The sequence below is a fragment of the Lates calcarifer genome, linkage group LG2 (assembly GCF_001640805.2).
Source record: "Lates calcarifer isolate ASB-BC8 linkage group LG2, TLL_Latcal_v3, whole genome shotgun sequence".
In the NCBI taxonomy this organism is placed as follows: Eukaryota; Metazoa; Chordata; class Actinopteri; family Centropomidae; genus Lates; species Lates calcarifer.
This window is the reverse complement of record NC_066834.1, coordinates 16189581-16203729: the sequence shown is the minus strand read 5'-3', so window position 1 is coordinate 16203729 and position 14149 is coordinate 16189581. Positions and strand designations below refer to the sequence as shown.

The window sequence follows — 14149 nt, the reverse complement described above, 5'->3', positions numbered from 1 at the left end:
CTAACAAGGGTACAAAAGGATTATCATTGATTGATTGTAGTTATAATCTTCTGAGGTTTTATCAGAACAGAAAGTTAGTGGAACTTAAAATTGAAATACTGTTGCCTTAGCTGTAAATGTGCACTTAATGGAATTGATATCTAATTTTCATTCAAAATTTTTTTACTAATTCTTAAATCATAAGCCATCAATCTATTAATATTTTATCGTTCTTTTAAATGTAGGGTTAAAATTCAGGAAATATCTCCCCGTAGTCCGCTACCTGCTCCTACAGTGTGTGTGCTGAAGTAAAATCAGTTCTTTCTATACAGTTCTGGCTCTAGAATTGGGATATAAATGAAGTGGATTGATGAGATCCATTCCAGCCAATCATGACATTTGATGCATTACCTTCCCTTTAAGGTCACTGTGGCTGTGGTAACAAATTTGTTTACTACTATACCACTATTTTTACATTTGGTAATCTATGAATAAACATGCAAAGAAATTATTTGATATTTTAATGGGCAATAAAAAGCAGAAAAAGAATTCACAAATTAAATCCATCAATAAATAGTTTACAAAAACAACATAAAACTGTCAACAAGTACATAATTAAATAATTGATTAACAATTAAAAATAAATGAATCAATGGATAGATAAATAATGGTAGGTTACTTAAAAATCTATTTGAAAATGCAGTTTAAAAAGAGAAAGAACTGGATTTACAAATTTAATTAAGAATACAGGTTGTAATTAGCCATTTAGAAGCAAAATACCCTTTTCTATTTGAATTTCCATTTAGAAATAATAAAATAACAAATAATAAAATGAACAATGGCTGAATTCCATTTTGCTGCTTCAGTTTCAGGGTCCTGGTATTGCCACTGTTAACATTACATGTGCTTTTCCTACTATGATAAGTCAAAATATTGGCCTATTCAGTTGTTGTCTTGGTACAAACCTGTCATGGCTGACATGTTGACTTGTCAAAGCCAGAAAAGCGAAGGTACATATAATCAACAAAGACAATTGCTCCATATCATTGTGTTCCAGCAGTTCCAGCTTTTGTTGGTCACAGAGTATTTTCTGCAATAATCCAAAAACCAATGAAAAATCCCATTAGCTTTTTGTGGACTGAACCAGGGTGATGCTAACGTCCAGGTGAGCCTCACATAGCTACCACAGTGGCTCTAGATTCTTTCTCTTGTTTTTTCACTAAACTTTTATTAGCAGCAAGAAAAAGAAAAATAGCTGCAGACTTTAATCAAGCCCTGCTATCTTGTTTCCACACTCTAATGGCTGTGGTATTACCCACCCTCCACCTGGCTTTAAGACAAGAGGAAGTATGGATAAAAAATAACCCTCTGACTCTCCTCCCGGTAGGAACAGGATATGTGAACTGTGCTCACATCAGAGGGAAATCACGCACACACACACACATATTTCTCACACACAGTTTCCACAGTATGGAGGGATGAGGTGATTCCTGATAAAGTCAAAGCTAGTGACTGCAGAGGTGGACTGAGGCACAGCCCAATGTAATGTTTGTGTTTGTGTGTGAGGACAATAGCGAGCAGGGGTGGGGCAGGGACAGGATATGGAGTATGTATTGTGTGTTGTGAGCGGGGAGCGGGCTTGTGTTAACAATGTGTATAGTGTCTGCTCATCAGAAGGAAGCGCTTCAGCTACTCTGAATCCAAAAAAAGATCTTGAAATCACTGTGGCTCAAAGGTCAGTGTGTGGGTGTAAAAGCATCCATCCAACTGTCTCTTCCCCTTGCGGGCAGGTCCATAAGAAAGAAAGAAGGTTGAAAGGTGAAAGGTCAGACCTGAAGTGTTTCAGGAGCCAAAGAAGGGCTGGGGCCTGGAATTAAAAATGGGACTTGAGCGACAGCCAAGTTTCCACATTCTCCAGCTGAATGTGAACAGAGGGTGTTTTCAGTAAAACAGAGCAGATGTCAAGTCCGGAGAACAACTGTTTTGCTCCATCACCTGCAATAACATTGAAGCATCATTGTTCACAATAAGATCAGCTGAGAGGTGCCACCTGAGTGCAGTACAGTGGTGAGGGGATGATGTATTTTTGTAGTCCTACCTGGAAGTTAGCATCAGCCTGGTTCCCTCCACAAAAAGTCAATGGGATTTTTTCATCAGATAATCTTCACAGATGAACATGACATGATGTTTGAAGCCTAAATACACTCTCCAGAAGTAAAAAGCTAATGTTAGTCTATAAACCAACTACACCACAGTCACATGACGTCAACGTCTCCACCACTGAGCTTCCAACTTGTCATTTAATTTAGCTCTGACCTCTTCTACAAAAGCCTTTCTTCTTAGAAAGTTGTAAGTGATAGTTTGAAAGAGTGTGAGTATAAACACAACGAGGCTGTAAAGGTGGACTGGTGAGTAGATCAGTTTTCATGTTAACGTCCCCGACAACCTCTGTAGTCTCATTTAGACACTAGTTAGCAACTGCATTTTTTAAGGCACGTAAAAGCTTAAAAAAATCACAAGTGGGGTACTTACTAAGGTATTTTATTTCGTAGAAGAAAATGTCTGCAGCTTGAGCAGTTTAACCCCCAGTCACACCTCAATCCATGTGATCCTCACAACTCACATGACGACAGGGTGGATCATTGACTCTTCGGACCACCTCCAAAGAGACCACCCCACCAAAGGTTAATGATGACTTCCATTTACATCAGAAGTCAGAGCTGGGAGTGACGTCACCTCAGAGTCGACTGTGTTTCAGTAGAAGTCATAAAAACATGTATGCTCACAGTAAACTCTTCGTTTGTTGTTGCTTTTTCAGAGTATCAAAACAGATCTGCTCCACTTGAAGAACACCTTCAGAGGAGCAGAAAAGGTGCAGAAAATATCTTTGTGTTTCAGCGTATTTCATTTTGACAGTAGAATTAGCAGTGTTCACTACTATTGATACAAGTAGCAGCCATCTTGAATTCTCATGTCGAGGTTGGTGGGGTTGCTCCGACTTTCTGAGTTGGAAATCTGACATCAGGAGGAATCATTCCACATGAAACATCCAACTAGGAACTAGGAAATTCTAATTTCTGAGTACAACTGGAACGCACCATTAGAACTGAAGAAGCTTTTCAGATGAGAGATCTATGAAATATCTTCAGTGAACCTAAAAGAAGTCCAGTTGCCTTCAACTCTAGCACTTCAGACTAAACACAGGACTAAACATAAGTGTTGAAAATGTTGAAAACATAAGAGCATGAAAATGTTGCAGCTAGATCTGGTGTCATGCAGAAAAAGGTCAGGAAAACATTTCTATACTTATGGTCAAAGGTCATTTATTGCTAAAAGAGTTTTGTCGTTGTCAATTTTGGACGTGAAAATTTTAAATTTAACAGGATATAAGCAGTGTTACATGATATTCTGTCTTTAAACAGGGCAGTAATGCTGTCATTTAATCAGCCAAACATATAAATAATGCAGCCAGGATCAGTTTACTCTCCTCGGGTTACTACAACACACCTGAAAACCTAATGTGGTACCCTGCCTGGTGAACAGAGAGGGAGATCTACCTTACATATGTTAAAATGCCTGACGGTTGTTACAGTTATACTGAAAATCCCAGAGCAGTTTATCTATCAACGTGTTTTTTTTCTGTCAAACAGCTGCAGCCAGACCAGGTCAGCTCGTCTGTGTGAATCTGAGCAAATGCTGCGGCAGCTTCCCTCTCCTCAGAGGTGGGTGTCGTCAGCGCCGCGGGGATGGGAAGCTCGCCCCTTGGGGAAAAGGGATAGGCAAGTGTTTCCCTCTTGCAGCAGGAAATGGGCGAAACCTTGCCCCGAAATTATGACTCCGGCATTATGTCGTGTGAAGGAAGCCACTCCTGATAGCGCAGGCTATAGGTTTCCTGTTGTGGGCCAACAGTTTTGGCTTCGCCGAGCGCTGTCAGGAAGGCTGAATAAGACTGAGTCAAGAACAAGTAACAGCCTGACAGCTTTGTATCATGACACAGAAAGGCTAAAGCATTGAATTTACACTCTTTACACTGACTCAAAGAGTACCACTTTTATTCTTTTAAGTAAATAAGAATTTTGTGATGGGAAGATTGTTAGTTTGATCTCAGTGACGTTAGTATTCTAGGATCTATTGCACAACAGTAATTCTAATCGCAACCACGACTCCTGAAGTCTGAAACTTGTACGTGTCGTGGTTACTAACGAGTGTCTAATGAGACTACAGAGGTTGTCGGGGACGTTAACATGAAAACTGATCTACTCACCAGTCCACCTTTACAGCCTCGTTGTGTTTATACTCACACTCTTTCAAACTATCACTAACTTTCTAAGAAGAAAGGCTTTTGTAGAAGAGGTCAGAGCTAAATTAAATGACAAGTTGGAAGCTCAGTGGTGGAGACGTTGACGTCATGTGACTGTGGTGTAGTTGGTTTATAGTCTAACATTAGCTTTTTACTTCTGGAGATTGTATTTAGGCTTCAAACATCAGAACAGTGGTGTTCATCTGTAAAGATTATCTGATGAACTAAACCTGTGAGGATCAGAATCTAGTTTATTTTCTGCAGTAATCTAAAACCCAGTGAGGGAACCAGGTTGATGCTAACTTCCAGGTTGGCCAGCAAAAATATGTCATCCTTGCATCACTCTATTTGAGTTATGGTAATATTGTTTAGGTCAATACACACCTACACATCTACATTAGCTTCATTATTCAAGTGTCTTGAGTGGAATTAATTCACTATACAGTGTCTTCAAAAATTCCAAAAACAAAACAATGAAGTGAAAAAGCTAGTGTTTAATGGCATGTTCACTACTTTTTGCCATTTTTTTAAATTTACCTGTATTCTTTATTCCTCCATTTATTCCTTATTTCATCTGTATGATGTGTTTTTTACTCATGAAAATGAGTGAACTGATCAGAAATGAACATTAAAAAAATAAGAGGTAAATCATTATGAGATCTTTTTCCCCTGAACCGAACAGCAATTTCATTTTGAGACATTTGTTTAGTTAGTTTATCAGTGTGAGGCTGCATGAAAACCTCATTTCCTATCAACACCCAGGATGCCAAACTTGGCAAACACTCACTGTTACCTGCTCTGCTTTATGAAAGAATTCAGCTCAGATCTGACTCCAAATGCCACAGCACGAACATCCCTATATAATACATTTCATTAAAAGAGAATTTGGGTTCTGTGAGATCGCCACAACCCAGATCTTATGATGGATTTAGTCCAGGAGCGAGAAAGAGTGTGACCTGGGTTGAACTGGAGAGGGCAGGGACAACAGAGGGCAGTTATCCATGTGCATCCATAACATTTGGTTTAAACTACTTTGAACAACAAACTTGATGATATCAAGTGTCCATATAGACATATTATTGTAATCCAACCTGGAAGTAAGCATCACTCTGGTTCCCTTGACAAAAAGCCAATGAGATTTTTCATTAGTTTTTTGATTATTGCAGAAAATAAACTGTGACCAACAAAGATTTTGTGACATTTAAATGTGTTGTTCATCAAATAATCTTAAAATAAGTAAATAAACAAGTAAAAAGCTAATGTTGGGCTATAAACCAGCTTCTCCACCACTAAGCTTCCAACTTGTCATTTCATTTAGCTCTGACCTCAAAAGCCTTTCTTCATAGAAAGTTAGTGATAGTTTGAAAGAGTGTGAGTATAAACACGAGGCTGTAAAGGTGGACTGGTGAGTAGATCAGTTTTCATGTTAACGTCCCTAGACAATCTCTGTAGTCTCATTTAGACACTCGTTAGCAACCACCTTTTTTAAGACACGTAAAAGCTTCAAACATCAGGAGTGGGGGATTTACTGACAGATTTTATGTTGTAGAATAAAACATGAAAATGTCTTGAGCTTGTGTTAAAACCTTATTTCAGACATTTATCCAAAAACCCATTGACTTTGAGGCGAGAAAAATTAAAATGCGAACTTACTTCCAGGTTTTAGGACTCATTCATGCATCACTTAATAATTTCAACAATTTACAATTTTAACTAATTTCGACTGCAATTTCATATGTTTTCCTTAATTTTCTTTAACTTGTGACCACTCCACCTAACTAACCCAAAAGGTGTAATCACTGAAGTTAAAGGGAACTAAAGTACCAAAATGTATTTGATGTGCTTTTAAAATATTTTGAAGACTATTCTTGTAGCTTTTCAAGTAGCATCAGATTAGTAAATGTATTGAGTTTATGTATAGAGTTTAAACAATATTAAATAAACAAATAGGACACAAGTATGTGGTATGTTTGCAATGAGGTTAATCGGCCTACATTTCGTTTCCTTAATTTATAAAGGTCAACTCACTGAATAATGGTGAGAAAAGACTATAACAATGGAAATCCAAACAGAAATAAAACAACTGAGATAAAACTAATCAATCAACTGGACTTTTTAGGTGTTAACATAAAAACATTTGAACAAATTAACAAATTAAACAAATGTAGTTTTAAGTTTCAGACCATTTCAGAACGTGTAAACATGAGTTGATTTGAGGATCTTTTGGGTGTTAAAGATGCAGTGCTGAAAGTTCATCCAACTCATTAAGTTAATCAGTATATTAAGTTGCCAGTGAAAATTCCTCAGACACTCTTTGTAATCATGAGAAACATTCATGATGGAAAGTTGCTGTGTCTGTGATACATGTAGTAAGTCATGGTTGTGTCTTCTTAATGCCAACAACACAAACTGTGACTCCAACAGCTGTAGCTCTAAGTTTTTCATGTTGAATTGTCAAAGAAATTATGTCTGAAATTGAGAAAATATAAATGGAACGGAAATTAATGAACATCACTGACCAGTCACTGTTTCAATATGGTAAGTTTGCGCAACTTTTCTTGAGTTCAGTTATTTTTAAATCAGTTAAGTTTTACTTTTGTAATTAGAAAGAAACTTTGAACTAATGTAGCAAGTTAAGTTCAGTTAACTTACATTTTTAAAACAGCAGGGGAACCTTCAACAACTTATTGGGTACATGGTAATCAATAATACTTTAGAATGTAGGAGAAAAGCTCATTAACTTCACTTAATGTCTTATGTAAAACATATTGTTGTCATAACTCAGAGAGTTTAACACAAACTGATTTCTTTTTTTTTTGATTCAAAACATTAGGTTTTTTTCTGGTTTGTTCAACACTAAAACAATGGAGGTGAATCAAAAGCTCAATAGTTTTCATTTGAACAAGTCTTTTTACTGAAGAAAAATCCCAATTAATCATGATATTTTTTATTATTATTACAGTAACAACTTATGCTCACAAGATTAAAAAATATAATCTTTCTGGAATTAAGAAGTTGTGTATTAAAGTTGATTCATTTTTGGCAGCACTTCCTGCTGAGGCGCCCTGTATAAAAGGTTTATTAGCTGTAACTATCTTAAATTATGGTAAAGACATTATGTATTCATGCTGTATGCATCAGTTACAAGCCATAAAAAATTAAAATTAATAAAAAAATAATATTTAAAAAATCAGTTTGCAGTCTTCTTGATCACTTAAAGTGACAGTTCTTCTTGTTAACAACTTATAAATCATTGGAAAAACATTGTTTTATTAACTAATAATTAGTCACGATGATTTATACAGGGCGCCTTGTTAGAAAGTTGGATTTTAAATGTCACTTTTAGAAACCTGGACAAATGAAACTAAACTATTATTCAAATCATATCAGAAACATTTTTAATAGTTGAAATAAATACTCCATTACATGCAAGATCAAAACACTTTAAAATACTATGCGAAGTCTGGTAAATAGTGTAAAACCTATGGCACACACTCACAGCAGCTTTTTACCAATTAAGAATTCACACGTTGAGAAAAAAAAAAAAAAGACACTCAGATCACTCTTTCCAATCTCACAAAAAGCACATGTAATAGAGCAGGTCAGCCAACCATAGGTTCACACAACGAGGCTACATCCATCATCAAGGCTGGTGTTTTCACCGGAGCTGAAAACTGAGGTAAACTTTTCAGGTTTGAAGGCTGCTGTCTGTTTGTTGAGGAGGTCCAGGCTCGGTTTGAGTCACATCCAGCGCGACACAAAACCCCTGCAGCTGTTGTTTTAGCGCCCCACAGACAACCTTCTTCTTCTGATGTTAGTCTGACTCTAAACCTGATGAGCAGGGATAACCCAGGTGAGTCTCTTTGGTACGTCAGAATAGGACTGGAGGATCGTTCCCTCCTCCTAAACTAATTCACAGAATGAGAGTTGACTGGCGGCAGAGTCCTTGGAGAGGAGCGCTCTCTGAGTGCCTGAGTGAGCAGAGTGCAGCCGTCCGACACGGCACACGCCGAGTTCCGCAGACGCTCCCGGTAGTCCGCCATTTTGGAGCTGCTCTCCGGATGCTGGGCGACATCCCTGAGGCCCTGAGTGAGGAGGACACAGGCTGAAACCACACTCATGGCCCCCCCTAAAACTGCAGTCTGTACTCCCTTCCCTTCAGCGGAGATACTCGCGGCTCGTCCCAGGAACTGGGGCTCTGTGGCAAAGCCGACCAGGGCGCTGACGGCCTGGACCAGGGCGGTGCTGAATAGGACGCAGCGGTTCCTGGTCAGCTCGCTGGGCTGTGTTTTCACCTCCTTAACGCACGCCAGGAAGGCTGTGCCGCTCGTGCTCATGCTCTTAACGCTCAGTTTGAACTGCTCTTTCGCAAAGCGGTCCCTGGACCTCTCGCTGGCCAGCGACGAGATGTCCGTCAGAGTCTTGAGGTTTGTGGAGATGTTCTGTGAGAGCTCGAGGAGGAGCTGGGGGGTGAGGTCCGGCAGGGGTGTAATCCGGAGGACGCCGCAGCTCTGCTCCACCTCGTGCCTGCAGCGGGTCACCTTGTATCGGTCCACCAGACCTGGCAGGCAGGGCTGAGAGCTGGGGGTCTCCACGGCGGCCAGGTACGCGGCATGGGCCGAGCACTCGGTCAAAGACACCACGAGGTCGGCCATCTCCAGAAGGCGGTCCCCCACCTCGGTGAAGCGGCCCATGTTGAGCTGGCTCTGGATGTCGTGGGTGAGGATGGAGAGCTCTTTGGTCCTGGCGATGACCGTGTCACGGCATTGGTCGAAGGTGTCGGCCACTGCCACACCCTCGGAGGTCATGACCGGCCTGGTCTCGCTGGACAGCAGCAAGAGGTCAGCCACCAGCTGCATCTTGCCCTTACATGTGTCACAGATGGAGGAGAGACGCTTCCTCTGCTGCAGACTGCCACTGGGTGTGCTGGTTGATCCCTCGCTAGCCGATTTACCAGAACCACCACTAGCCATAATAAGGAAGGGAGTGTGTGAGTGTGCGTGGGTGGGGGTGGGGGTCAAACTGGTCTTCTGGAGGGGTTCAGTTATTTAGTTTTCTGCTGCTGCACACTGCATTGTACTGTCTCACCTCATTGCTTTTTTTTTTTTTCAAAAAAACAAACTCCTTTAAATAACAACTGGCCAAACAGTCTTCCTTAAATTCCTTCAGAGTATAGCTAATCAACTGTACATTATATGCTGACACACAGGACATATAAACATGTAGAAAAAGCAAAACTCAATTACTGCATTCACTTATGTTTGAATAACATCCCCATTGTTAATGACTGTGTCTCTAAACTATTATCCGCATATTCTCTGAGTTATCTGTCTTGGTTATTGGTAACACAGTTGATCAGAAAAAAAATCCCCACAACTTCTGAGTAAATCAGTGTTATAAGTTATATGCTCTTTATCTTGACTTTAAAATTAATTAAATTGAGTTTAAATGCCCTGAACAACATAATCCAAAAGTCAATGTAGTCCCAGGTTTCTGTGGAACAGATTCACAGGTTTTGAATTAAAAAATTAATCACACACAAACTGCAGTGCCACCAAAGTGCCTCCTAAAAGGCAAAGTGCAGATTGAGAATTATGAAATAATGTCAAAAGCTCCTTTTTTTCTAACAAAAACACATTCCCAACTGGATTTACATCTGTTAAAACTGCCTCTGTGCTTTTTCTTGGGTTTATTTTACGACTGCAGCCAAGAAAACATCACCTCAACATTTAAGTAGATGCCTTTTTGAGTCTTTTAGGATATCATTTTGTGTCCACTCGCATCGGAGCAAGTAGCCTGACACAGCACCGAGATCTTGTCCGACTTGTTCCCAATGAGTTTGACCGGCCTGGCGCACTCATGCTGGTTACAGACGGGGCAACACCCGGGCAGCTCTTCTGGGTAGCGGGAAGACTTGCGTTTCCCTCCGGCATCATCGTTTCATTAGTCCTCCCGAGTAAAATCCATCGAAAGGGCGACTTGTCCTCAATCAAACCCCCCAAAAATCAATCCACTTTCAACCTCTTCTTTTTCAAACAGAGCCCTGGGTTAGAAGCTAGCAGTTGCTCCGGTCGCTTCGACTCCATGTGCATCGTCCGTCTGTCCGCCCTCCGCCGCCACCTCCTCCTCCTCCACCACCACCTCCGCGTCTTAACTCGGGACCAGAGAGTGTGTAGCCCCGCATGTCCTCCGTGGGGAGTCGCTTCTCACATCCATACCAGTCGGTGGTCTGTTAACATTTGAAAACTCACTCGTTTTTTAAACCGCTTTAACGGCCACGAAATCGTGGAACGTAGCTGGAAGAAAGTAGCCGTTATTCCCAGAGATTCAAAGTCGTGCTGCGCGCTCCCGCTACAGTACTATGAGGAAGCAGGGAGGGTGTGGTCGCGGCTTGAACGGCTGCTGCTGGACTGAGCAAAGTTGTAGCAACGGAACAACACACAAGTAAAGCACCTTCGCGTTTTAGAGTTAACTTTCTCACCGCGTCCTTCCACCGATAATTAGGCCACGATTAGCGACGTCGCGAGGGAAGATTCTCGTTACACACAGTAAGTCAGAGAAAAGGAGAGAGAGCTCTCCGAGGAGTTTCACGACTGCTTTTACTTTCAGGACTGACTGCTGCTGCTTTGCCTTGAGACATCCCTACTGCGTCAAGCGAGCCGTTAGCTTAGCTAGCTATAACGAGACCGAAAGCGGGTGATTTCAAAATAAAAGCCGAACTATTCTTTTCTCTTCAGAGAGGACTTTCATGCTAGTTACAGGCTTATGAATGAACCACCAGCCCCCCACCCACCCCCCGGCATCATGAGAAGACGGCCTGATGTGAAATACAATTTAATATATTACTAAGTTGTTGTAAGAAATCCACATTATTGTCAAAGACCAAAAAGGGGCTTTAGATTTTAGAATTTAGATTTTAAGACAGGCCTGTCACATTCATATGGCTCTTTAAACTGCTGTGGTGGAGAAAGCACTAAAAACAAATGTGCATTTCCACTATGTAAAAATATTCAGTTACTAGTAAAGTAGTAATATATTCAAAGTTTAAGTAAAACTACCTATGTATTGTTCGCAAGATAAGAATACTCATGATGCAGGATGGCTCCTTTCAAGTATTATATTATATTATATTATATTATATTATATTATAGTATATTATAGTATATTATATTATTACTAATCAATGAGCATCTCATGTACTGTTGGGTAGTTTATTCTCTAGTAACAAAGTCATAATAAGATGATTAAATAGCCTATAAATTGTCTGTAACATCAAATTAACCACCAACTACAGGTGTATAATAATTGTAATGACTTAAAATCTTCAATATTTTCTTATAAATTATAGTGGCGTAGAGGTAGTAAAAATGAGAATACTCGAGTAACATACAGTAACCACCTTGAGTAAATAATCACTTTACATGATTATCATTATCAGTAATTATCATTAAAAGCTTTATTTTGACAGCTATACCGGATGTTGTATTGTTTACTCTGGCATCCTTGACATCGCTAACCCGAGCCCTAACCTCGCCTGCTTGTCAGCCACCGGTGTTATCAACATCCAAACACCCAGATCGTAGCTCTGGGTGACCGTCAGTTTCCAATACAGTATTCTAACATGGTCACAAGCTTCAGTCATAAGCTGATATCGTTTAACCATGTAGCAGTTAAGTCGCTTTGTTTAAATGGGAAACATTTTTAAATTAGAAAAATCTGGGAAGATTTGATGTAGAATAGGATATTAACAATATTATAATTTAGTAGAATATATATTTATATTTGCGTGTATTTGCTTGGTTAACATTCGCTGTGTTAGGTAACTGTTAGATGACCCAGTAGCACAGATACTATTCTCCCTACACTGCTCCATAACATCATACTCTTGAGTCTTTTTCTTCAGGGCGGTGAAAGGTGAATCATATAACTGTTGAACGGTATGACGTCAGGTTCATTATCCAATCGCCGAACGCCGATGTGGACTGTATCCAATCATCATGGGAAGCTAATGGGCGGGGCTAGGAATAAAAGGAGCCAATCCGGTGTCAGTGTGGGCGGGACTTTCTTGTGAGTAAAGAACCAGTGTGGGAGAAGGAAGAGCGTGAAAACCAAAATATTGTGTCTGTGTAGTTGCCTTTTAAACACATTCTTTATCACAGATAGATAAAGGCCAGTGTGTTTCTCACTTCTGAACAACAGGTGTTCATATTTTTGTAAGTGTGTGTAAGTGTGTAAAACAAGATAAAACATTTTAATGATCTTTTCTAAGTTCGGTAGTATTCAGTAGTTGATTTGTTGCACTTGTTTGAGCAGGCTATCTTACACTTTTATTATTTATATTGGGACATAAAGTACAAAATTGAACAAGAACAAAAACACTTGAGTAAATGTATGAAGTTCCCATTTACCACTTTCACTTGCATTTAGACATATCTGTTTTATTTCATTGTAAACTGAATTTCTTTGCATTTCAGACCAATCAGTCTGTAGCATAAAATGGAAAACTCATGTAAAGAGTAAAGATTTATATGTTAGAAGATGATGTGGAGGAATTAGTTAGAATGAGTTTATAGTAGTTGGCAGTCTCTTCCAAAATTATTTTTAACACAAAAATAAATCAGTTCTATCATATTTTTCAGACTGAGACTATATGTTTTGTACATAAGGAATGACAAATCTTAGGTATGTTGCCTCTTTTTATTTTGGTCAGAGGCTCCAGTGAACACACTGTGAGTGAGTGAGTGGTGTTGTACCGTCGGTGGGACTTGCAGCTGCACAGGGCACAGTGCCATTGGGTGGAGTCGGCCAGAGAGGAAACAGCTCTACAGTTTGTGTCAGCTAGGCTGATCTCCGATCTCCACCATCCCATGAACTCTACTGGCCTTCACACACACTGCTTTCTAACAGTGTCTCAATTATCTAGCCACATGTTCATTGAGGAAAAATGATGGTTCATTAACATTAATTTAAATTCAGTATTGTATCAGTAGTGTTACAGTAGGAATGCATTAGTTTAATACTGGCCTTTATGTTATCATCCACAGTGTTTCCTGTGGTTGACCATGACAGAAGCGCCTCCCTGACTCCAACTAATGGCCACATTTCTATTATTATGCTTTGTTGACATATTCACATTTGTATAAAGTGAAAATTAAAACATCTGTCAGTTAAGTACAGAAATATCAGTAATTTGCAATGGTTTAAAACTATATTGGTGATTTTTTAAGTGTTTCTCTTATTGTTAGCAAATCCCATGTGCAAACCCAAACTAACAAGTATTGTGTGTGTGTGTGTGTGTGTGTGTGTGTGTGTGTGTGTCCAAAGCCTGATAGATCTCATAGAGCTCCATTGTTGTCCAAAAACTGTTAAAAGCATGTCAGTTAGCCACACTATTGCACTGGGTGACATATCCCTATATTCCCATGAACACACACTCTAGTTTATATGGAGTTGGGCCCACATACACCATCCTGCTGCTCCTAAAAGTCCTAGATAGCAGACTATATAGGGTTTCAACCTGCAATTTTGTGGTGTTTGGTGATTTGTGGATGATTGCTTTCCTTTTGTCCTTTTGACTGCTGTCTTGATCAGCAGATTGTTAATGGATGAAGACATATTCAGCTTTAAATTCAAACATTATGCACATTTATAACATTAGTTATGCAATATTTACACAATAGTGAACAGCCAGTTAACTTTTGTGGTACAACGAATAATTTCATTGTGCCTTTTCTCTTAACAGATAGTTGCAAAATGTGGTTGTGGGCTTGCCATTTAGAGCAACATTATTTTTTACTGACTTTGGGATTGAGTCTTGTGCTATTTGAAATTAAACAGAGGTGGGGTTTGCAATATTCTGTGAAATTCTTT

General features: G+C 39.6%; 1 protein-coding gene across 1 annotated transcript; it reads right to left on the bottom strand.

Annotated features, from left to right (window-relative positions):
* Positions 1 to 7660: 7660 nt before the first annotated feature.
* On the bottom strand, positions 7661 to 10947 carry tlnrd1 (talin rod domain containing 1). The gene has a single exon (XM_018692946.2). The coding sequence runs from the start codon at positions 9250 to 9252 to the stop codon at positions 8188 to 8190; it is 1065 nt and encodes a 354-aa protein (XP_018548462.1). The 5' UTR covers positions 9253 to 10947; the 3' UTR covers positions 7661 to 8187.
* Between the last annotated feature and the right edge of the window lie 3202 nt (positions 10948 to 14149).